Source organism: Lichenostomus cassidix, unplaced genomic scaffold (genome assembly GCF_008360975.1).
Source record: "Lichenostomus cassidix isolate B80296 unplaced genomic scaffold, HeHo_3.0 HiC_scaffold_36, whole genome shotgun sequence".
Classification (NCBI taxonomy): Eukaryota; Metazoa; Chordata; class Aves; order Passeriformes; family Meliphagidae; genus Lichenostomus; species Lichenostomus cassidix.
The window spans coordinates 311,749-337,811 of record NW_028147270.1 but is presented as its reverse complement, the minus strand read 5'-3'; the positions used below and the strand labels follow the sequence as shown (position 1 = coordinate 337,811).

Genomic DNA, 26,063 nt, shown 5'->3' with positions numbered 1-26,063 from the left:
AACCCAAAAAAATCACCAAAAAAGCCCCAAAAAATCCCAAAAAATTGCCAAAAAAATCACCCAAAAAATCCCTAAAAAAATACCAAAAAATAATTTAAAAATCACTAAAAAATGACCCAAAAATCCCCCAAAAATCATGAAAAAATCCGAAAAAAATCCGAAAAAAAAAGAAAAAAATTTCGAAAAAATCCTAAAAAATTTTTTTAAAAAGTCTGCTTCATTTCCCAGCATGCCCTGCGGTTGGTGGGCGTGGCCAGCCCCGCCCTGCCCCGCCTTGGCCTCGCCCTGCTCTCGCTCTGCCGCGACGCTCTCAGCTCGGCGGAGGATTCCGGAACTTTCCAGGCTGCTCTGGAAGCTTTGGGATCCTTGGTGGTGATGATGGGAGAGAAGAAAACGGTGAGAGACCCAAAATTGGGGGATTTGGGGGCGAAATTTGGGGTTTGGGGTGGAAAAATTGGGATTTTCGGGGTGGAAAATGAGGGGAAAGGGGGAAAAATTGAGTTTTTTGGGGGGAAAATGGAATTTTTTGGAAGCAAAATGGGAATTTTTGGACCCAAAAGGGGAATTTTGGACCCAAAATAGAAATTTTTCAGCATCGAAATGGAATTTTTTCCATCCAAAATGGGACTTTTTGGACCCAAAATGAGAATTTTTCGCCCTAAAATGAGAATTTCTTATTCCAAATGGGGTTTTTTCCCTCCTCAATCCTCATTTTTTAGCCTCAAGCTGGAATTTCTTGTGAGAAAATCCTAATTTTCGGTCCAAAATTCTCAATTTTTCCCCTTTTTTTCCCATTTTTTCCCATTTTTTCCCCATTTTTTCCCCATTTTTTCCCATTTTTTCCCCTTTTTTCCCCAGGAACTCCTTCGCTCTCTGGTCCCTGATGTTCTCCGAGCTCTCCAGATCCTCCTCACCATGGATGAGGTAAATTTTGGGTCAAATCCTGACGATTTTGGGGTTTTTTTCCCCCCAGAATTTGGGATAAATTCTGGAATTTTCTCTCCAGGATCGCTGTGCCGACGCCCTGGAAATCCTGGATGAATTCCTGGAGGTCAATCCTGACTCCATGATTCCTCACCTGAGGCCCATGCTGGAGTTTTGCCTCCAGGTAAACCCAAAAAATCGCTTTTTTCATCACAAAATTTGGGAATTTCAGGCTTAAAATTGGAATTTTTAGCCCCAAAAAGGTTTGGGACAACAGGTCTACCCATTAAAGTCAATGGGGCGATTACGGACACCAGGTCTACCCATTAAAGTCAATGGGGCGATTACGGACACCAGGTCTACCCATTAAAGTCAATGGGGACATTAGGGACAACAGGTCTACCCATTAGAGTAAATGGGGCTATAGGGACAACAGGTCTACCCATTAAAGTCAATGGGGCCATTACGGACACCAGGTCTACCTGTTAAAGTCAATGGGGACATAGGGACAACAGGTCTACCCATTAGAGTGAATGGGGATATAAAGGGCCAACTGGTCTACCCATTGAAGTAAATGGGGATATAGGGACAAGTCTACCCATTAAAGGCAATGGGGATTTATAGGGACACCAGGTCTACCAATTAAAGTCAATGGGTTTGTAGGGACAACAGGTCTACCCATTAAAGTAAATAGGGATAGAGGGACACCAGGTCTACCAACTAAAGTCAATGGGGATATAGGGACAACAGGTCTACCCATTGAGGGAAATGGGGATGTAGAGACATCAGGTGTACCCATTAAAGGCAATGGGGACATAGGGACACCAGGTCTACCCATTAAAGGCAATGGGGATTTTTAGGGACATCAGGTCTACCCATTAAAGTAAATGGGGATATAGGGACACCAGGTCTACCCATTAAAGTCAATGCAGATATAGAGACAACAGGTCTACCCATTAAAGGGACTAGGGATAGAGGAACACCAGGTCTACCCATTAGAGTAAATGGGGCTATAGGGACAACAGGTCTACCCATTAAAGGCAATGGGGATATAGGGACAACAGGTCTACCCATTGGGGGAAATGGGGATATAGGGACAACAGGTCTACCAATTGAAGTAAATGGGGATGGAGGGACAACAGGTCTACCCATTAAAGTAAATGGGGATAGAGGGACAACAGGTCTACCCATTAAAGGGAATAGGGATAGAGGAACACCAGGTCTACCCGTTAATGACAATGGGGATATAGGGACAACAGGTCTACCCATTATAGTCAAAGGGATTTATTGGGACACCAGGTCTACCCATTAACGGCAATGGGGATATAGAGACAACAGGTCTACCCATTGAAGTAAATGGGGATATAGGGACACCAGGTCTACCCATTAAAGTCAATGGGGATATAGGGACAGCAGGTCTACCCATTAAAGTCAATGGAGATATAGGGACACCAGGTGTACCCATTAACGGCAATGGGGATTTAGAGGGACAACAGGCTTACCAATTGAAGTCAATGGGGATGTCAGGACACCAGGTCTACCCACTACAGCCAATTGGAAGTTATAGGGAGAACAAGTCTACCAATTGAAGTAAATGGGGATGTAGGGACACCAGGTCTTCCCATTAATGTCAATGGGGATTTATAGGGACAACAGGTCTACCAATTGAGTTAAATAGGGACTTAGAGGGACAACTGGTCTACCAGTGGAAGTCAATGGGGGTGTAGGGACACCAGGTCTACCCATTGAATACAATGGGGAGTTATAGGGACAGCAGGTCTACCAATTGAGGGAAATGGGGTTAGAGGGCCACCAGGTCTACCTAGTAAGTTAAATGGAGATTTTTAGGGCCAACAGGTCTACTAAATTAAGTCAATGGGGATTTATAGGGACACCAGGTCTTTCCATTAGTCAATGGGGATGTAGGGGCGCCAGATCTACCCACCAAAGTCGATAGAGATTTTAAGGACACCAGGTCTACCCATTATAGTCAATGGAGATTTAAGGACATCAGGTCTACCCACTGAATCCAATGGAGATTTAAAGGCTATCAGGTCTACCCATTGAACCCAATTGAAATTTTAAGGACACCAGGTCTACCCGTTAAAGGTAGTTGGTTGTAAAGACACCAGGTCTACCCATTGACTCCAATGCAGATTTAAGGACACCAGGTCTACCCATTAAAGGTAATAGGGATTTAGGGCCACCAGGTCTACCCATTGACTCCAATGGAGATTTAAGGACACCAGGTCTACCCATTAAAGGTAATAGGGATTTAGGGCCACCAGGTCTACCCATTGAACCCAATGGAGACTTATGGCCACCAGGTCTACCCATTGAAATAAATGGATACTTAAGGCCACCAGGTCTACCCATTAAAGGAAATGGGGATTTTAGGGCCACCAGGTCTACCCATTGACTCCAATGGGGATTTAGGGCCACCAGGTCTACCCATTGAACACAATGGAGACTTCAGGTCACCAGGTCTACCCTTTGACTCCAATGGAGATTTAAGGACACCAGGTCTACCCATTAAAGGTAATAGGGATTTAGGGCCACCAGGTCTACCCATTGAACCCAATGGAGACTTACGGCCACCAGGTCTACCCATTGAAATAAATGGAGACTTCAGGCCACCAGGTCTACCCATTGAAATAAATGGAGACTTCAGGCCACCAGGTCTACCCATTGAACCCAATGGAGACTTCAGGCCACCAGGTCTACCCACCAACCCCACCGAGCATTCCCAGCTTTTCCTGCCAATTCCCAGGATTTTTGGGGAATTCCCTGGAATTCCCAGGATTCCCCCAGACCGTGCCAGGTGACATTTCCACCCCCAGGTGGCCGGGGACGAGTCCAGAGGTGACACTGTGAGAGTCAGAGCTTTGGCCAACGTCACCTTCCTGGCCCAGAAGAGACCCAGGGTGAGACTGGGATGGACTGGGAGGGACTGGGATGAACTGGGATGGACTGGGATGGAACTGGGATGGACTGGGATGGACTGGGATTGAACTGGGATGGACTGGGATTGAACTGGGATGGACTGGGATGGAACTGGGATGGACTGGGATGGAACTGGGATGGACTGGGAGGTCAAACTGGTCCATACTGGTCCATACTGGTTCATACTGGTTTCTACTGGTGCAGGCTCTGCTGCGAGGGAATCTCCTGCAGCTGGTGCTGAGGGGAATTCTGGTTCCTCTGTGTGCCGAAATGGATCCCGAAAATCCTGATCCCGAGGAAAACTGGGATGAGGATGGAGGAGGAGGAGGACCTTGTCCTCGGCATGCTGCTGCTCAGGTAAAAAATTCCCCAAATTTGGGGTTTTTTCTGGATTTTGAGGGGGTTGTTGGGATTTTTTCCTGTTTTTTGGTGATTTTTGGGTGAATTTTGGGGGATTTTGGGGGATTTTTGGGGGTTTTTGCTGAATTTTTGGGGATTTTTCAGGTGATTTTTGATGGGTTTTTTGGTGATTTTGTGGTTATTTTTTGGTGAATTTTTGGAGATTCTTTGGTGATTTTTGGGTGATTTTTTGGTGATTTTTTGTTGACTATTTGGTGATTTTTTGGTGATTTGTTTCAGTGATTTTTGGTGATTTTTTTTTGGTGATTTTTGGTATTTTTTGGTGATTTTTTCCAGTGATTTTTGGTGATTTTTTTGGTGATTTTTTCAGTGATTTTTGGTGATTTTTTGGTGATGTTTGGCAAGTTTTTCCTGATTTTTGGGATTTTTTGGGGATTTTTTGGTGAATTTTTTGGGATTTTTCAGGTGATTTATTTGGTGATCTTTGATGGGGTTTTTTGGGATTTTTTTGGAATTTTTGGTGCGTTTTTGGTGATTTTGGGGGATTTTTTGGGGATTTTTTGGAGATTTTTGGGGTGATTTTTGGTGAATTTTGGGTGATTTTTTCAGTGATTTTTGGTGATTTTTTTGGGTGATTTTTGGTATTTTTTTGGTGATTTTTTCCAGTGATTTTTGGTGATTTTTTGGTGATTTTTCAGGTGATTTTTTTGGTGATGTTTGGCAATTTTTTCCTGATTTTTGGGAATTTTTGGGGATTTTTCGGTGAATTTTTGGTGATTTTTCAGGTGATTTATTTGGTGATCTTTGATGGGTTGGTTTTTTTTTTTTTGGAATTTTAGGTGATTTTTTTGGTGATTTTTGGTGATTTTTCATGTGATTTTTGGTGATATGTGTTGAATTGTTGGTGATTTTTCAGGTGATTTATTTGGTGACCTTTGATGGGTATTTTTGGGATTTTTTTGGAATTTTTGGTGCTTTTTTGGTGATTTTGGGGGATTTTTTGGGGATTTTTTGGAGATTTTTGGGGTGATTTTTGGTGAATTTTTGGTGATTTTTCAGGTGATCTTTCTTTGGTGATTTTTTGGTGATTTTTCAGGTGATTTTTTGGTGATGTTTGGCAAATTTTTCCTGATTTTTGGGAATTTTTGGGGTTTTTTCGGTGAATTTTTGGTGATTTTTCAGGTGATTTATTTGGTGATCTTTGATGAGGTTTTTTTGGATTTTTTTTGAATTTTTGGTGATTTTTTTTGTGATTTTTTTTGTGATTTTTGGTGATTTCTGATGGGTTTTTTTGGTGATTTTTCAGGTGATTTTTGGTGATTTTTTTGGTGATTTTTTGGTGATTTTTGGTGATTTTTTTGGTGATTTTTTCCAGTGATTTTTGGTGATTTTTTTTTGGATTTTTGATAGATTTTTGGTAGATTTTTCCTGCTTTTGGTGATTTTTGGTGATTTTTTGGTGCTTTTTAGTGGATTTTCCCTGTTTGCTGATTTTTTTCTGGTTTTTGGTGATTTCTTGGTGATTTTTTTTGGGTGATTTTTGGTGATTTTTGATGGTTTTCTTGTGATTTTCTGGCGATTTTTTTGGTGATTTTTTCCCACATTTTTGCTAATTTTTTGTGAATTTTTGCAGATTTTTTGGGTGATTTTTTGATGGGTTTTTTGTGACTTTTGGTGAATTTTTTTGTGATTTTTTTTGGTGATTTTCCCAATTTTTTGTGATTTTTGGTGATTCTTTGATGATTTTTGTAATTTTTTTGTGATTTTTTTGTGCTTTTTGGTGATTTTTCCAATTTTTTCCCATTTTTAGGTGATTTTTTGGGTGATTTTTAGTGGATTTTCCCCATTTTGGGATTTTTTTCCCATTTTAAGATTAATTTTTCCCATTTTCTTACAATTTTCCCTATTTTTTAATGAAATTTTCTCCATTCCTATTTTCCCCAATTCCACATAAACTTTTTCCCATTTTAAAACAAATTTAATACAAAATTTGATATAAATTTTATATAAAATTTTCTCCATTTTACAAACTTTTCCCCCATTTTAGATTAAATTTTTCTCAAATTTTTTTCCACAATTTCCCATTTTCAGGAAAATTTTCCCAATTTTTTCCTATTTTTACCCAATTTTTCCTAAAATTCCCCAATTTTTTGGGGAATTTTTTCCATTTCCTTTGAAATTTCTCCTTTTAAAACAAATTTTAATCCAAATTTTTGCCCAAATTTCCACCATTTTTACCCAAATTTCCCCATTTTTTGGTCATTTTTCCCATTTTTTTTAATTTTACCAAATTCAGGGAAAATTTCTCAAATTTATTTTTAGAATTTTCCCCACATTGGAGGATTTTGACCCAAAATTTGGATTTTTTCAGGTTTTGGATGCTTTGGCTGAAGGTTTGCCATCCGAAAAGCTGCTGAAGGAATTGGTGAGTTTTGGGGATTTTGGGGGAATTTTGGGGATTTTTTGGGAATTTTTGGGAATTGTTTTTTAATTTTGGGAATTTTTTGGGAATTTTTGGGATTTTTTTAGAATTTTTTGCAAATTTGAATTTTTGGATTTTTTAATTTTGGGGAATTTTTATGGAATTTTTTGGGAATTTTAATGGAATTTTTGTTTGAATTTTTGGGGAATTTTTTGGGAATTTTTTTAAAAATTTTGGGGATTTTTTGGGGATTTTTTGCTATTTTTTGGGGAATTTTTTGGAAATTTTTTGGGATTTTTTTTATATTTTTTTGCTAATTTTTGGGAATATTTTGGGAACTTTTTGAGAATTTTTTGGGAATTTTTGGGGATTTTTGGGGAATTTTTGGGAATTATTTTTGAATTTTTTATGGAATTTTTTGGGGGGAATTTTTTGGAAATTTTTTGGGAATATTTTCGGAATTTTTTCCAAATTTTTGTTCGAATTTTTTGGGAATTTTTGGGGATTTTTTGGGGAATTTTTTGGCATGTTTTTGCACTTTTTGGGGGGATTTTTGGGAATTTTGGGGATTTGGGGATTTTGGGGAATTTTTTTAAAAATTTTTTTTAACTTTTTGGGAATTTTTGGGGTTTTTTGGGAATTTTTGGGGGATTTTTGGGGAATTTTTTTTGGAATTTTTTGAGAATTTTTAAATAATTTTTGGGGATTTTTTAGTTCATTTTCTGCTGATTTTGGTTCATTTTCTGCAAATTTTGGTTCATTTCATGTCAATTTTAGCTAATTTTCTGCTATTTTATGTCAATTTTGGTTCATTTTCTGCTGATTTTGGTTCATTTTCTGCTGATTTTAGTTAATTTCCTGCTAATTTTAGTTCATTTTCTGCAAATTTTGGTTCATTTTATGTCAATTTTAGTTCATTTTCTGCTGATTTTGGTTCATTTTATTCTAATTTTGGTTCATTTTCTGCCAATTTTGTTTCATTTTTTTCTGATTTGGTTCATTTTCTGCGATTTTCGTTCATTTTATGCCAATTTTTATTCATTTTCCGCTGATTTTGGTTCATTTTCTGCTATTTTTAGTTTATTTTGGTTCATTTTATGCCAATTTTGGGTCATTTTCTGCTATTTTTGATTCATTTCATGTCAATTTTGGTTCATTTTCTGCTAATTTTAGTTCATTTCATGTCAATTTTGGTTCATTTTCTGATGATCTCAGTTCATTTTTTGCTATTTTTAGTTCATTTTAGTTAATTTTCTGCCAATTTTAGTTAATTTTCTGCTATTTTTGATTCATTTCATGTCAATTTTAGTTCATTTTCTGCCAATTTTTATTCATTTTCCGCCGATTTTGGTTCATTTTCTGCTATTTTTAGTTCATTTTATGTCGATTTTTAGTCATTTTCCGCTCATTTTGAATCCCAATTTTTCACCAACTCTCTCTTTCTCTCCCCCATTTCCCCACCCATCCCCACCATCTCCTCTCCCTCCCCTCCCCCTCTTCCCCCCCACCTCCCACCCTTTACCTCTCCTTTCCCGCCTTTTTTTTGGGCCGAAAAACCCCAAATTCCGCCCCAAACCCGGAAGTTGCCTCTGCTGGACTCGCCGTTCCGCGGCGCCTCCCCCGGCGGCCGCAAGGGGGCGCTGTTGGCGCTGGCGGCTCTGGCGCGCGGCGCTGGCCACGCCCTCCGCCGCCGGTCAGCTCCTTATATGGGCAAAGGGGCGGGGCTTGGCCCGGGGGGCGGGGCTTGGCCCTTGGGTGGGTAAAAGGGGCGGGGCTTGGGGGTTAGAGGGGGAATTGGGGTTTTTGGGGGGTTTTGGGGGGAGTGGGAGGAGTTTATGGGGTGGTGGGCGTGGCTTGAAGGGAAAGGGGCGTGGCTTGTGGGGAAGGGGTGGAGTTTGGCCACGTGGGAATTGGAAAATGGGGAAAAATAGGGGAAAATGGGGAAAATAGGAGGAAAAATGGGGGAAATATAGGGAAAAATGGGGAAAAAATGGGGAAAATTGGGAAAATGGGGAAAATATGGGGAAAATATACGGAAAAAATGGGGAGAAATGAGGAAAAAATGGGGAAAAATGGGGAAAAAGGGGAAAAATGAGGAAAAAATGGGGAAAAATGGGGAAAAATGGGGAGAAAATGGGGAAAATAGGAGGAAAAATGGGGGAAAAATGGGAAAAGATGGGGAAAAATTGAGGAAAATGGGGGAAATATAAGGAAAAAATGGGGAAAAATAGGGACAAATGGGGAAAAATGGGGGAAAATGGAGAAAAATATGGGGAAAAATTGGGAAAAATGGGGAGAAAATAGGGAAAAATGGGGAAAAAGAGGAAAAAATGGGGGAAATGGAGAAAAATGGGGAAAAAATGGGGAAAAACAGGGAAAAATGGGGGAAAATGGAGAAAATGGAGAAAATGGGGAGAAATGGGGAAAAATTGGGAAAAATGGGGAAAAATGGGGAAAATGGGGAAAATGAGGAAAATACAGGGAAAAATGGGGAAAATAGGAGAAAAATGGGGAGAAAATGGGGAAAAATGAGGAAAAGGTGGAGAAAAATTGGGGTTGAAGTGGGAATTTCATACTGGTTTGTACTGGGAGGGACTGGGAGGGGAAAAAATGGGGAAAAAATGGGGAAAATGGAGAAAAATGGGGAAAAATGGGGAAAACAGGAGGAAAAATGGGGAGAATATGGGGAAGAAAGGGTTAAAAATGGAGTTTGGAGTTACTGGTTTGGGACTGGTTTGGGACTGGGATGGACTGGTTTATACTGGGAGGGACTGGGAGAGGAAAAATGGGGAAAAACGGTGAAAAAAGGGGGAAAAAAGGGGAAAAAATGGGGAAAATATAGGAAAAAATTGGGGAAAAATGGGGTTTGGGGTTACTGGATTGGACTGGTTTGTACTGGTTTTTACTGGTTTGTAGTGGGAGTTACTGGTTTGGACTGGGAGGGATTGGGAGGGGAATAAATGGTGAAAAAATGGTGAAAATTGGTGGAAAAATGGGAGAAAATGAGGGAAAAATGGGGAAAAAATGGGAGAATTAGGAGTGAATGAGAGACAAAGCAGCGGGAGGGGCTTGTGGGCGTGGCCATGACCATATATGGTAACCAATGAGGTATGGGGCGTGGCCATGCCCATATATGGTCAATAATAGGCTATAATGGGCATGACTTTGACTATATATAGTTAACTATGAGAAATAGTGGGCGTGGCCATGACCATATATGGCAACCAATGAGCTATGAGGGGCGTGGCCATGCCCATATATGGTCAATAATAGGCTATAATGGGCAAGACTTTGACTATATATAGTTAATTATAGAATATAATTAGTTTAGCTTTGACCACATAGAGTTAATTATAAGAAACAGTGGGCGTGGCCATGACCATATATGGTAACCAATGGCCTTTAAGGGGTGTGGCCATGCCCATATATGGTCAATAACAGGCTATAATGAGTATAGCTTTGCCCATATATAGTTAATTATAAGATTGTATAGTGGGCGTGGCCATGACCCTATATGGTAATGAAGCTATAATGGGCGTGGCCATGCCCATATATGGTCAATAATAGGCTATAATGAGTACAGCTTTCACCATATATACTTAATTATAGAATATAATAGTTATGACTTTGCCCATATATAGTTAACTATGGGAAACAGTGGGCGTGGCCATGACCATATATGGCAACCAATGAGCCACAGTGGGCGTGGCCATGCCCATATATGGTCAATGATAGGCTATAATGGGCATGACTTTGACCATACATAATTAATTAGAGAATATAATGAGTTTAGGTTTGACCATATATAGTTAATTATAGGAAATAGTGGGCGTGGCCATGCCCATAGATGGTAACCAATGGCCTATAAGGGGCGTGGCCATGCCATATATGGTCAATAATAGGCTATAATGGACACGACTTTGAACATTTATAGTTAATTATAGAATATAATTAATACGGCTTTGTCCATATATAGTTAACTATGAGAAACAGTGGGCGTGGCCATGCTCATATATGGTAACCAATGGCCTATAATGGGCGTGGCCATGACCATATATGGTAACCAATGAGCTATGAGGGGCGTGGCCATGCCCATATATGGTAATCAGTGAGCCATAATGAGCGTATATGGTAATCAAGCCATAATGGGCGTGACCATATATGGTAATGAAGCGATAATGGGCGTGGCCATGCCCATATATGGCCAATAATACTCTACAGTGAGTACGGCTTTAACTATATCTAGTTAATTATAAGAAATAGTGGGCGTGGCCATGCCCATATATGGGCAATGATAGGATGGAATGGGTGTGGTTTCACCTATCTACAGTCAATTATACGATTATATGGTGGGCGTGGCCATGCCCACATATGGTAATGAACGAGCCATAGTGGGCGTGGCCATGCCCATATATGGTCAATAATAGGCTATAATGGGCGTGGCTTTGCCCATATAGTCAATTATAATAAATAGTGGGCGTGGCCATGCCCATAGATGGTAACGAACCTGTTACAATGGGCGTGGCCATGCCCATATATGGTCAATAATAGGCTACAATGGCCATAACTCAATCTAGGACATAATGGGCGTGGCCATGCCCATATATGGTAATGAACCGTTCCAATGGGCGTGGCCATGCCCATATATGGTAATGAACCCGTTAGAATGGGCGTGGCCATGCCATATATGGTCACTAATAGGCTACAATGGGCATAACTCAATCTAGGACATGGTGGGCGTGGCCATGCCATATATGGTAATGAACCGTTCCAATGGGCGTGGCCATGTCCATATACGGTGCCGGTGGGCGTGTCCCCCGCAGGTGGGCGGGGCCGGTGCTGGCAGCCCTGCAGGGAGGGCTGGGAGACCCCGAGGGAGCTGTCAGAGGAGCAGCGGCGGCGGCAATGAGAGCGCTGAGGGAGGAGATGGAGGTGAGCAGTTTGGGGGGTTTGGGGGAGTTTGGGGGGTTTGGGGGTTTAGGATTTTGGGATTTTTTGGGGATTTTTTTGGGGGTTTTTGGGGATTTTTGGGGATTTTTTGGGATTTTTTGGGGATTTTTTATAGATTTTTTTTAATGTTCTTGAAGATATTTTGAGGAAATTTTTTTGGAATTTTTGGGGATTTTTTAATTTTTTGAGATTTTTTAGAATTTTTAGGATCTTTGGGGATTTTTTGGGGATTTTTTGGGATTTTTTTTTTTGGGGGGTTTTTTTGAGATTTTAAAAATATTTTTGGAGATTTTTTGGGAGATATTTTGAGGAATTTTTTTGGGAATTTTTTTATTATTTTTGGAGGATTTTTTTGATTTTTGGGGGATTTCTTGGGGTTTTTTGGGGATTTTTAGGGGATTTTTAGGGATTTTTTTGGGATTTTTTGGGCGATTTTTTGGGGATGTTTTGTGTATTTTTTGGGGTTTTTTTTTTTAGATTTTTTAAAATGTTTTTGGAGATTTTTTGGGATTTTTGGGAGATATTTTGAGGAATTTTTTTTTTGGAATTTTTGGGGATTTTTTTTAATTTTTGTGGATTTTTTTTTTGGGGATTTTTTTGAGGATTGTTTTGGATTTTTTGGGGTTTTTTTGATTTTTGGGGATTTTTTTCGGGATTTTTGGGGATTTTTTTGAGCTTTTTAGGATTTTTTGGGGGATTTCTTGGGAGATTTTTGATATTTTGGGGGAATTTTGGGGGATTTTAAAAAATTTTTTGGATTTTTTTGGAGAATTTTTTGGGGATTTTTTTCTGAATTTCTAAAAATGTTTTGGGGATTTTATGGGATTTTTGAGGAATATTTTGAGGATTTTTAAAAATTTTTGGGGGGATTGTTGTGGATTTTTTTTTATTTTTTGGGAATTTTGGAGGATTTTTTTGAGGATTTTTTATTTTTTGAGGATTTTTTGGAGGTTTTGTATTTTGGGGGATTTTTTGAGGAGTTTTTTGGGGATTTTTTGAGGATTTTTAAATTTTTTATTTTTAGAGATTTTTTAAGATTTCTTTTAATTTTTGGGGGATTTTTAAGATTTTGGGATTTTTAATTCATTTTTCACTGCGGTTTTTATTTTAGATTTTTTCGATTTTGGGGATTTTTTGGGAATTTTTAATTTTTTTTTTAATTTTGAGGAATTTTTTTTAAAATTCTTTTTTTTATTTTCAAGTTTTTGATTTTTTAAATTTTTTTCTATATTTGGAGATTTTTGGAATTTTGAGGATTTTGGAGGATTTTCGGGATTTTTAAAAATTTTTTTGGGGGTTTCTTTGGATTTTATTTTTGAGAATTTTTGGAATTTTTTCTATTTTTTGGGAATTTTGGAGAATTTTTTTTTTGAATTTTTGGAAATTTTGGAATTTTTGGGGAATTTTTAGGATTTAAGAAATTTTTTTGGATTTTTTTCTATATTTTGTATATTGATTTTTGTGGGTTTTTCTTATTTTTGGAATTTTTCTATTTTTTGGAGATTTTTTTAAGATTTGTTTTTATTTTAGGGGATTTTGGAGGTTTTGGTTTTAAATTAATTTTTAATTTTGGGGATTTTTATTTTTAAATTATTTTATTTTATTTTGGGGATTTTTTTATTTTGATTTTTCGTTTCTATTTTTTGGGGATTTTTTTTGAGATTTTTTCAGGATTTTTTGAGGATTTTGAGGATTTTTTGGGGATTTTTTTTGGGATTTTTAAAATTTTATTTTACTTTTTTGGAGATTTTTTAAATTTTTTGATTTGGAAGTTTTTTTCTCTTTTTTGGGGATTTTTTAAGGATTTTTTTGGGGATTTTTAAAAATTTTTTTTTATTTTTTGGGGAATTTTTTTGGGAATTTTTTTGGGGATTTTTTTGGGGAATTTTAGGTTAAATTTTGGGATAAATTTCACCTCATTTTCCCCCCAAAATCTCCCAAAATTTCCCAAATTTCTCTTTCCCAGCCTCAGCTGACTCAACTCGCAGCCCAAAACCTCCCAGAATTCCTCAGGAGAATCCAAGAATCCCAAAATTCCCCAAATTCCCCAATTTCTGACCCAAAATCCTGGTTTGTCCTCGAGACGCTGCTGGAGGCGCTGGGTGAGCAATTTGGGGATTTTGGGGGATTTTGGGGAAAAAATATGGGGATTTTGGGGAAAATTTGGAGAATTTGGGGGAAATTTTGGGGAAAAATTGAGAAAATTTGGGAATTTTAGGAAAAATTGGGGGAAATTTGGGGAAAATTTGCGAGAAATTTGGGGAATATTGGGGATTTTGGGGAAAATTTGGGAAAATTTGGGGGAATTTTGGGGAAAATTGGGAATTTGGGGGAAATTTGGGGAAATTTGGGGAATTTTGGGAAAATTTTTGGGGAAATTTGGGGGAAATTTGGGTGAAATATTTGGGATTTTGGGGGAAAATTTGGGGAAATATTGGGAAATCTGGGGGAAAAATTGAGAAAATTTCGGAATTTTAGGGAATTTTAGGAAAAATTGGGGGAAAAATGGGGGAAAATTTGGGAGAAATTTAAGGGAAATTTGGGGGAATTTGGGGAAAAGGGAATTTGGAGGGAATTTGGAAATTTTGGGGATTTTAGGGAAATTTAGGAGAATTGGGAAAGGGGAAAATTTAAGGAATTTGGGGAAAAATTGAGAAAATTTGGGAATTTTAGAATTTGGGGGAAATTTAGGAAAAATTGGGGGAAATTTGGGGAAAAATTGGGAATTTGGGGGAAATTTTGGGAAATTTGGGGATTTTGGGGGAAAATTTGGGGGAATTTTGGAGAAATTTTGGGGAAAATTGAGAAAAATTTGTGGATTTTGGAGGAAATTTGGGGAAAAATTTGGGGAAATTTGGGGGAAATTTGGGGAAAATTGAGAAAAAATTGGGGATTTTGAGGGAAATTTGGGAACTTTTGGGGAAATTTTGGGGAAATTTGGGGGAAAAATTGAGAAAATTTGGGAATTTTAGGAAAATTTGGGGATTTTGGGGAAATTTGGGGATTTTGGGGAAATTTGGGGATTTTGGGGAAATTTGGGGAAATTTTGGGGAAAAAATTGGGAATTTTGGGTAAATTGGTGGAAGATTTGGGAAAATTTGGGAATTTTGGGGGGAAATTTGGAAAAATTTGAGAAAAAGTTGGGGAATTTTGGGGAAATTTGGGGGAAATTTGGGGGAAAAATTGGGAAATTTGGGGGAAAATTGAGAAAATTTTGGGGATTTTGGGGAAAATTTGGGAAAATTGGGAAATTCGGGGATTTTGGGGAAAATTGGGAATTTTGGGGAAATGTGGGAAGAATTTTGGGGGAAATTTGGGGGAATTTAGGGGAAAATTTGGGGATTTTGGGGAAATTTTTGGGAAATGGGGAAAATTTGGGGAATTTGGGAAAAAATAGGGAAATTTGGGGATTTTGGGGGAAATTTGGGTGAAAAATTGAGAAAATTTGTGAATTTTAGGGAATTTTGTGGAAAAATTGGGGATTTTGGGGAAAAATTGAGGATTTGAGAGGAAAATTTAGGAATTTTGGGGAAAATTTGGGAGATTTGGGGATTTTTGGGAAATTTTTGGGGAATTTGGGGGGAATTTTGGGGGAAAATTGAAAAAATTTGGGGATTTTGAGGTAAAATTGGGGATTTAAAGGCAAATTTTGGGGAAAATTTGGGGAAATTTGGAGAAAAAATATGGGAAAATTTTGGGAATTAGGGGAAAAACTTGAGGAAATTTGGGGGAAATTTTTGGGATTTTCAGGGAAAATTTGGGGAAAATTGGGAAAATTTTGGGGGAAATTTGGAATTTTTGGGAGAAATTTGGGGGAATTTGGGGATTTTGGGGGAAATTTGGGATTTGGAGAAAAAATATGGGAAAATTTTGGGGATTTTGGGAAAAAATTGAGGATTTTGGGGGAAAAATTGGGGAATTTTGGGGGAAAAATTGGGGATTTGGGGAAATTTGGGGGAAAATTTGGGAATTTTGGGAAAAATGTGGGTTTTTGGGGGGGAAATTTGGGATAATTTGGGGTTGAATTTTGGGTCAATTTTTATTCGTTTTATGTCACTTTTTATTAATTTTGAGTCAATTTTTATGATTTTTTCCCAACTTTTAGCCATTTTCTCTCAACTAAGGCTAATTTTATCCTAATTTATGTTAATTTTATGCTAATTTTTGCAAAATTTGAGTCAATTTTTATTAGTTTTGAGACAATTTTTATGGATTTTGAGTCAATTTTTAGGGATTTTTCCCAACTTTTTCCAATTTTCTCTTAACTACGGATCATTTTATTGTAATTTATGCTAATTTTATGCTAATTTTCGCTCAATTTTCATGAGTTTCAGGTCAATTTTTTTGGATTTTTTACCAACTTTTTGCCTTTTTTTCTCAACCAAGGAGAACTTTATGATACTGTATGCCAAATTTATGCTAATTTATGTTAATTTTATGCTAATTTGAGGCCAATTTTCTTCATTTTATGTCAATTTTTATTAATTTCGAATCAATTTTCATTTATTTTTCCCAATTTTTATTAATTTCGAGTCAATTTTTATGATTTTTTCCCAACTTTTTGCCATTTTCTCTCAACTAAGGCTAATTTTATCCTAATTTATGTTAATTTTATGTTAATTTATGCTAAATTTGAGTCAATTTTTGCTAGCTTTATCTCAATTTATATTAATTTTGAGTCAATTTTCATGAATTTTTTCCAATTTTTTGCCTTTTTTCTCCACCAAGGCTAATTTTATTCCAATGTATGATAACTTTATGCTAATTTTATGCAAATTTATGCTAATTTTGGCAATTTCCATTAGTTTTGACTCAATTTTTATGGATTTTGGGTCAATTTTCATGAATTTTGAGTCAATTTTCATGAATTTTTTCCAACTTTTTGCCATTTTTCATCCACTAAGGCGAATTTTATTCCAATTTATGCTAATTTATGCTAATTTTATGCTATTTTTGGCAATTTTCATTAATTTTGAATCCATTTTTATTGATTTTGGGTCAATTTTCATTATTTTTGAGTCAATTTTTGTGGATTTTTCCCAACTTTTTGCTTTTTTTCTCCACCAAGGCTAATTTTATTCCAATGTATGATAACTTTATGCTAATTTTATGCAAATTTATGCTAATTTTGGCAATTTCCATTAAATTTTGACTCCATTTTTATGGATTTTGGGTCAATTTTCACTATTTTTGAGTCAATTTTTGTGGATTTTTCCCAACTTTTTCCAATTTTCTCTCAACTAAAGAGAATTTTATTCTAATTTGTGATTATTTTATGCTAATTTATGCAAATTTGGGTCAATTTTTAACAACTTTTTGTCAATTTTTATTAATTTTGAGTCAATTTTTAGGGATTTTGAGTCAATTTTCATGAATTTTTCCCATCTTTTTGCCATTTTTCATCCACTAAGGCTAATTTTATGCTAATTTTATGCAAAATTTATGCTAATTTCGGCAATTTTTCAATAATTTTGACTCCATTTTTATGGATTTTGGGTCAATTTTCGTTATTTTTGAGTCAATTTTTGGGGATTTTTCCCAACTTTTTCCAATTTTCTCTTAACTAAGAATAATTTTATTCTGATTCATGCTAATTTTATGCTAATTTATGCAAATTTGGGCCAATTTTTAATAACTTTTTGTCAACTTTTATTTATTTTGAGTCAATTTTCTTGGATTTTGAGTCAATTTTCATGACTTTTTCCCAACTTTTTGCCATTTTTCATCCACCAAGGCTAAATTTATTCCAATTTATGCTAATTTTATGCTAATTTATGCTAATTTTGGCACTTTTTCATTAATTTTGACTCAATTTTTATGGATTTTGGGTCAATTTTCGTTATTTTTGAGTCAATTTTTGGGGATTTTTCCCAACTTTTTCCAATTTTCTCTTAACTAAGAATAATTTTATTCTGATTCATGCTAATTTTATGCTAATTTATGCAAATTTGGGCCAATTTTTAATAACTTTTTGTCAACTTTTATTTATTTTGAGTCAATTTTCTTGGATTTTGAGTCAATTTTCATGACTTTTTCCCAACTTTTTGCCATTTTTCATCCACCAAGGCTAAATTTATTCCAATTTATGCTAATTTTATGCTAATTTATGCTAATTTTGGCACTTTTTCATTAATTTTGACTCAATTTTTATGGATTTTGGGTCAATTTTCGTTATTTTTGAGTCAATTTTCATGAAATTTTCCCAACTTTTTCCAATTTTCTCTGAACTAAAGATAATTTTATTCTGATTTATGCTAATTTTATGCTAATTTATGCTAATTTGGGTCAATTTTTAATGACTTTTTGTCAATTAATTTTGAGTCAATTTTCTTGGATTTCGAGTCAATTTTCATGAATTTTTCCCAACTTTTTGCCTTTTTTCTCCACCAAGGCTATTTATATTCCAATTTATGCTAATTTTGGCACTTTTCATTAATTTTGACTCCATTTTTATGGGTTTTGGGTCAATTTTCATTAATTTTGAGTCAATTTTTGGGGATTTTTCCCAACTTTTTCCAATTTTCTCTTAACTAAAGATAATTTTATTCAAATTTGGGATGATTTTATGCAAATTTATGCTAATTTTATGCAAATTCGGTGTCTCCAGGTGAGGAACTGCAGCCTTGGCTTCCCCAGGTGGTTTCAGTGATTTCTGTTGCCATGGAAACGGCAGGAGGAGCTGAGCTGGGGCTGAGTGCTCTGCATGCTCTGGGTGAGCCAAAAATGCCCAAAAATATCCTAAAATTATCCTAAAAATATCCTGAAAATGTCCCAAAAATCCCCTGAAAAATCCTGGAAAAAATGAGAAAAAATGACCCCCAAAATCACCCCAAAATTGGGAATTTCTGTTGCCATGGAAACGGCAGGAGGAGCTGAGCTGGGGCTGAGTGCTCTGCATGCTCTGGGGGAGCCAAAAATGTCCCAAAATCACCCCAAAAATATCCTAAAATTATCCTGAAAATGTCCCAAAAATCCCCTGAAAAATCCATAAAAAATGAGAAAAAATGACCCCAAAAATCCCAAAAAATGACCCCAAAAATCAGCTTAAAATGCCCCAAAAAACCCCAAAATTGGCCAGAAATTGCCATTAAAACACCCAAAAATCTCCAAAATTCCCAAATTCCCCAAAATTCCCAAATTTTCCCCAAATCCAGCCTGCAGCTCAGCTGATCTCTTTGCCCAAAAATATTTTAAAATTCAAAAAAAATCCCAAAAAATCCCAAAAATACAAAATAAATTGTTAAAAATCCCCAAAAAACCCCAAAAAATTCCAAAAAAAATCCCAAAAAAATCTCCAAAAAATAACCAAAAAAATGAAATAAATTCTTGAAAAATAAAAAAAATCTCCAAAAAATCTCCAAAAAAATTCCAAAAATTCCTAAAAAAATTGAAAATTTTTAAAAAACCCTCAAAGAATCTCCAAAAATCCTCAAAATATGAAATAAATTTTAAAAATCCAAAAATCCCAAAAATCCCCAAAACTCAAAAAGCCCCAAAAAATCCCCAAAAAATCCCAAAAAATCCTTAAAAATCCCCAAAAATCCCCAAAAATTCAAAAAAAAATCCTGAAAAAGTCCTTTAAAAAATCCCAAAAAATCCTCAAAAAATCCCCAAAAAAGCCCCAAAGAAATCCCAAAAAAAATCCCAAAAAATCCTTAAAAAATCCAAAAAAAATAAAAAAAAAATCCAAAAAAAATCCCAAAAAATCCCCAATTTTCCCCCAAACCCCCAAATTCCCCCAAAATCCCCAAATTTCCCCAATTTTCCAGCCTGCAGCTCAGCTGATCTCTTTGCCCCAAAAAAATTTAAAATTCAAAAGAATTTTTAAAAAATCCCCAAAAAATCCTCTAAAAATACAAAATAAATTTTTTTAAATCCCCCAAAAAATAAAAAAAAATCCAAAAAAATCTCCAAAAAGTTATCAAAAAAGCCCCAAAAAATCCTGAAAAAATCCTTTAAAAATCCCCCAAAAAATAAAAAAAATCCCTAAAAAATAAAAAAAAAATCCAAAAAAATCCTGAAAAAATCCCAAAAAACCCCCAAAAAATCCTGAGAAAATCCTTTAAAAATCCTGAAAAAAAAATCCTCAAAAAATCTTCAAAAAATATTCCAAAAATCCTCAAAAAATAAAAAAAAACCCTGAAAAAAATCCCAAAAAATCCCAAAAAATCCCAAAAAATCCCAAAAATCCAAAAAAATCACCAAATTCCCTCAAAATTCCCAAATTTCCCCAAAATTCCCATTTTTCCCCATTTTCAGCCTGCAGCTCAGCTGATCTCTTTGCCCAAAAATATTTTAAAAATAAACAAAAATCCCAAAAAATGCTTCAAAAATCCAAAATAAGTTTTTTAAAAATCCACAAAAAATTCTAAAAAATCAAAAAAATTCCCCAAAAAATCCTCCAAAAATGCAAAATAAATAAAAAATAAAATCCCCCAAAAATTAAAAATCCAAAAATTCTAAAAACTTTCCAGAAAAACTCAAAAAATCCTCAAAAATAGAAAATAAATTTTTAAAAATTCCAAAAATATCCCCAAAAAATCTCCAAAAAATCCTCAAAAAAAATTCAAAAAATCTTCCAAAAATCCCCAAAAAATCCTTTTAAAATCCTCAGAAAATCCCCAAAAAATCCTTTAAAAATCCTGAAAAAATCCCCAAAAAATCCCAAAAAAATCCCCAAAAAATAAAAAGAAAAATCCTGAAAATATCCTTAAAAAATCCCAAAAAATCCTCAAAAAAATCCTTAAAAAATCCCCAAAAAATCCTTAAAAAGTCTTTTAAAAATACTTTAACAATCCTTTAAAAATCCAAAAAAATCCTTTAAAAAATCCTTTAAAAAATCCCAAAAAAATCCTCAAAAAATCCCCAAAAAATCCCCAAAAAAATCCCCAAAAAATCCCGAAAAAATCCCAAAAAATCCTTAAAAAATCCCAAAAAATCCCCCAAAAAATCCCAAAAAAATCCCAAAAAAATCCCCAAAAAATTCCCAAAAAAATCTCAAAAAATCCTTAAAAAATCCCAAAATAATCCAAAAAAAATCCCAAAAAAGCCCCAAAAATATCCCAAAAAAATCCCAAAAAATCCTTAAAAAATCCTTTAAAAGTCCCCAAAAAATCCCCAAAAAATCCCAAAAAAATCCCAAAAAATCCCAAAAAAATCCCAAAAAATCCCAAAAAAATCCCAAAAAATCCCCAATTTCCCCCCAAACCCCCAAATTCCCCCAAAATTCCCACATTTCCTCAAAATTCCCAATTTTCCAGCCTGCAGCTCAGCTAATCTCTTTGCCCAAAAATATTTTAAAAATAAAATAAAATCCCCATAAAATCCTCCAAAAATACAAAATAAATTTTTTAAAAATCTCCAAAAAATTTTTTAAAATCCAAAAAAAATTCCAAAAAAAATCCTAAAAAAATTGAAAAAAATTTTTAAAAATCCCTCAAAGAATCTCCAAAAAATCTTCAAAGAATATGAAATAAATTTTTAAAAAATCGAAAAAAAATCCCAAAAAATCCCCAAAAAAATCCCAAAAAAATCCTCAAAAATTCCTTTAAAAAATCCCAAAAAATCCCCAAAAAAGCCCCCAAAAAATCCCCCCAAAAATCTCAAAAAATCCTTAAAAAATCCCAAAAAAATCCAAAAAAAATCCCCAAAAAGCCCCAAAAATATCCTGAAAAACTCTCAAAAAATCCTTAAAAATCCTTAAAAATCCCCCAAAAAATCGAAAAAAAATCCCAAAAAAATCCCAAAAAATCCCCAATTTTCCCCCAAACCCCCAAATTCCCCCAAAATCCCCAAATTTTCCCAAAATTCCCATTTTTCCCCCATTCCCAGCCTTCAGCTCAGCTGATCTCTTTGCCCAAAAATATTTTAAAAATAAAATCCCAAAAAAACCCCGAAAAATCCTCCAAAAGTACAAAATAAATTTTTTAAAATCCCCCAAAATATCCAAAAAAAATCCAAAAAAATCTCCAAAAAATTCTCAAAAAAGCCCCAAAAGATCCTGAAAAAATCCTTTAAAAATCCCCAAAAAATCCTTTAAAAATCCTTTAATAATCCCCCAAAAAATAAAAAAACCCTAAAAAATAAAAAAAAAATCCCGAAAAAATCCCAAAAAAATCCCCAAAAAATCCTTTAAAAATCCCCAAAAAATCCTTAAAAAATCTTTTAAAAATACTTTAACAATCCTTTAAAAATCCAAAAAAAAATCCTGAAAAAATCCTTTAAAAAATCCAAAAAAATCCTCAAAAAATCCCCAAAAAATCCAAAAAAAAGCCCCAAAAAATCCTTTAAAAATCCTTTTTAAATCCCCAAAAAATCCAAAAAAACCCCAAAAAAATCCCCAAAAAATCCCAAAAAATCCCCAATTTTCCCCCAAATCCCCAAATTCCCCCAAAATTCCCAAATTTCCCCAAAATTCCCAATTTTCCAGCCTGCAGCTCAGCTGATCTCTCTCCTCACTCGGAGCTTTTGGTGCCAAAACTGAGAAATCTCTGCAGGGAAGGAAAACATCAACTGCAGGCTCTGGGTGAGAGTTGAGACTGGGTTGGACTGGTTTGGACTGGTTTGGACTGGGAGGGGAAAAAATGGGGGAAATTGGGGAAAAAATGGGGAAAAAATGGGGAAAAAATGAGAAAATTGGTGAAAAAATGAGGGAAATGTGACAAAAAATGGGGAAAATGGGGAAGAAAGGGTTAAAAATGGGTTTTGGGTTATACTGGTTTGGACTGGTTTATACTGGGAGGGGAAAAATGGGGAAAAATGGGGAAAAATGGGGAAAATCAGTGAAAAAATGGGGAAAAAATTATGAAAATTGGTGAAAAAATGGTGAAAATATGACAAAAAATGGGGAAAAAATGGGGAAAAATGGGAAAAAATGGGGAAAATTGGGGGGGAAATTGGGGGGAAATTGGGGTTTGGGGTTACTGGTTTATACTGGTTTGTACTGGGAGGGGAAAAATGGAGAAAAAATGGGGAAAATCAGTGAAAAAGTGGTGAAAAAATGGAGAAATTATGGTGAAAAATGGGGGGAAAATGGGGGAAAAACACTGAAAATTGAGTAAAAATGGGGTTTGGGGTTACTGGTTTGGACTGGGAGTTACTGGTTTGTACTGGGAGGAGGTTTGGGGTGGAAAAATGGGGAAAATTGGTGGAAAAATGGAGAAAAATTGGTGAAAAAATGAGGAAAATATGACAAAAAATGGGGAAAATGTGACAAAAAATGGGGGAAAAATGGGAAAATGGGGAAGAAAGGGTTAAAAATGGAGTTTGGGGTTACTGGTTTATACTGGTTTGGACTGGGAGGGAAAAATGGGGGAAAATGGGGAAAATCAGTGAAAAAATGGGGAAAAATGATGAAAATTGGTGAAAAAATGGTGAAAATATGACAAAAAATGGGGAAAAAATGGGGGAAAATGGTAAAAAAAGGGGAAAATTGGGGAAATTGGGGTTACTGGTTTATACTGGTTTGTACTGGGAGGGGAAAATGGAGAAAAAATGGGGAAAATCAGTGAAAAAATGGGGAAAAAAGGTGAAAAAATGAGGAAAATATGACAAAAAATGGGGAAAAAATGACAAAAAATGGGGAAAAAATGACAAAAAATGGGGAAAAAATGAGGAAATTTTGGGGAAAAATGGGGGGAAATCAGGAAAAATTTGGGTTTGGAGTTACTGGTTTATACTGGTTTGGACTGGGAGGGGAAAAAAGGGGAAAAAATGGTGAAAATTTGGGGAAAAAATGGGGAAAAAAGGTGAAAAAATGGGGAAAATATGACAAAAAATGGGGAAAAATGACTAAAAATGAGGAAAAAATGACAAAAATAGGAGAAAAATTGAGGAAAATTGGGGGAAATTGGGGTTTGGGGTTACTGGTTTGGACTGGTTTGGACTGGGAGGGGAAAAATGGGAAAATTGGGGGAAAATTGGGGAAAATCAGTGAAAAAATGGGGAAAAAGTTGAAAAAATGAGGAAATTATGACGAAAAATGGGAAAAATTTGGGGAAAAATTAGAGAAAATTGAGGAAAATTGGATTGGGAGTTACTGGCTTGGACTGGTTTGGACTGGGAGAGAGAAAATGGGGGAAATTGGGGAAAAAATGGGGAAAAATGGTAAAAAATTGTGAAAAAATGACAGAAATAGCTGAAAAATGACAAAAATAGGAGGAAAAATGAGGAAAAATTGGGGAAAATTTGGGTTTGGGGTTACTGGTTTGTACTGGTTTATACTGGTTTGGCACTGGTTTGGACTGGGAGGGAAAAAATGGGGAAAATTGGGGAAAAAGGGGGAAAAAAGGTGAAAAAATGAGGAAAATATGACAAAAAATGGTAAAAAATGGTGAAAAAATGATGAAAAATGGGGAAAAATGGGGAAATTATGGGGGGAAAATGGGGGAAATATGACAAAAAATGGGGAAAAAATGAGGAAATTTTGGGGAAAAATTGGGAAAATCAGGAAAAATTTGGGTTTGGAGTTACTGGTTTATACTGGTTTGGACTGGGAGGGAAAAATGGGTGAAAATTGGGGGAAAAATGAGAAGAATATGACAAAAAATGGGGAAATTATGATGAAAAATGGGGAAAATTGGAGACAAATGGAGAAAAATGAGGAAAAAATGGGAAAAATGGGAATAAAATGGGAAAAATGGGAAAATGGGGAAAAAATGGGAAAAGATTGGGAAAAAATGGGAAAAATTTGGGGGAAAAATGGGGGAAAATGGGGAAAAAGTGGAGGAAAAAATGGAGAAAAATGGGTGAAAATTTGGGAAAAAATGGAGGAAAAAATTGGAGAAAAATTGGGGGAAAATTTGGGAAAAAATGGGGGAAAATTGAGGGAAAAAATGGAAAAAATTGGGGAAAAAATTGGAGAAAAATTGGGGGGAAAATGGGGAAAAGATCAGGAAAAAATGGAGAAAATTGGTGAAAATTGGTGGAAAAATGGTGAAAATATGACAAAAAATGGGGAAAAATGAGGAAATTGAGGAAAAATGAGAAAAAAATTGGAAATAAAATGGAGAAAAATGAGGAAAAAAGGAGAAAAATGGGGAAAAATAGGAAAAAATTGGGAGAAAAATAGGGAAAAATTGGGAAAAATTAGGAGAAAATGAGGGAAAATTAGGAAAAAATGGGTGAAAATGGGGAAAAATTTATGAAAAAATGGGGAAAAAATGAGAAAAAAATTGGGGAAAAATGGGGGAAAATTCAGGAAAAAATGGAGAAAAAATGGGGAAAATTGGTGGAAAAATGACAAGAATATGACAAAAAATGGGGAAATGATGCTGAAAAATGGGGAAAATTGGGGGAAAAGTTGAGTTTTTCCTACTGGTTTGAACTGGTTTGGGACTGGGAGTGACTGGTTTGGACTGGGAGGAGGTTTGGGGTGGAAAAATGGGGAAAATTGGTGAAAAAATGGGGAAAAATGATTAAAAATGGGGAAAAAATGGGGAAATTAGGGGGAAAATGGAGGAAATTGGGGTTTGGGGTTACTGGTTTGTACTGGTTTGGACTGGGAGGGACTGGGAGAGAGGAAATTGGGAAAAATGGGGAAAAATGGGGAAAATCAGTGAAAAAATGGTGGAAAAAGGTGAAAAAATGGTGAAAAAAGGTGAAAAAATGAGGAAATTATGGGGAAAAATGGGGAAAAAACATTGAAAATTGAGGAAAAATGGGGTTTGGGGTTACTGGTTTGGACTGGGAGTTACTGGTTTGTACTGGGAGGAGGTTTGGGGTACAAAAATGGGGAAAATAGGAGAAAAAATGGGGAAAATCAGTGAAAAGTGGAGAAAAAAGGTCAAAAAATGAGGAAAATATGAGAAAAAATGGGGAAAAAATGACTAAAAATGACCAAAAAATGACAAAAATAGGAGAAAAATTGAGGAAAATTGGGGGAAATTTGGGTTTGGGGTTACTGGTTTGGACTGGTTTGGACTGGGAGGGGAAAAATGGGAAAATTGGGGGAAAAATGGGAAAATTTGGTGAAAAAATGAGGAAAATATGACAAAAAATGGGGAAATTATGATGAAAAAAGGGGAAAATTTGGGGAAAAGTGGAGAAAAATGGAGAAAAATGAGGAAAAATGGAAAAAATGGGAATAAAATGGGAAAAGATTGGGGAAAAAATGGAAAAAAATTGGGAAAAAATGGAAAAAATTGGGGAAAAAATTGGGAAAAATGGGTGAAAATTTGGGAAAAATGGGGAAAAATTGAGGCAAAAAATGGAAAAAGATTGGGGAAAATTTGGGAAAAAATGTGGGAAAAAATGGGAAAAAAGTGGAGAAAAAATGGGGGAAAAATGTGAAAAATTGGGGGAAAAATGGGGAAAAATTGGGGAAAAAATGGAGAAAAATTGCAGGAACAATGAGAAAAAATGGGGGAAAATGGTGGAAAAAAGAGAAAATAATTGGGGGCAAAATGGAGAAAAATGGGGAAAAACGAGGAAAAAATTGGGGGAAAATTTGAGAAAAAGAGGAGAAA

The 26,063-nt window shown here is 35.5% G+C and overlaps 1 protein-coding gene across 1 annotated transcript in view; it reads left to right on the top strand.

Moving 5' to 3' along the window:
• Positions 1–26,063, top strand: part of IPO4 (importin 4) — a 60,096-nt gene that overhangs the window by 11,477 nt on the left and 22,556 nt on the right. The window contains exons 7-17 of the mRNA XM_085044425.1: positions 207–396; positions 859–924; positions 1,007–1,108; positions 3,765–3,848; positions 4,072–4,224; positions 6,598–6,651; positions 8,232–8,341; positions 11,472–11,580; positions 13,565–13,700; positions 18,206–18,310; positions 22,028–22,123. Of these exons, the coding sequence (XP_084900551.1) occupies positions 207–396; positions 859–924; positions 1,007–1,108; positions 3,765–3,848; positions 4,072–4,224; positions 6,598–6,651; positions 8,232–8,341; positions 11,472–11,580; positions 13,565–13,700; positions 18,206–18,310; positions 22,028–22,123 (1,205 nt within the window). The remainder of the gene's footprint in view (positions 1–206; positions 397–858; positions 925–1,006; positions 1,109–3,764; positions 3,849–4,071; positions 4,225–6,597; positions 6,652–8,231; positions 8,342–11,471; positions 11,581–13,564; positions 13,701–18,205; positions 18,311–22,027; positions 22,124–26,063) is intronic.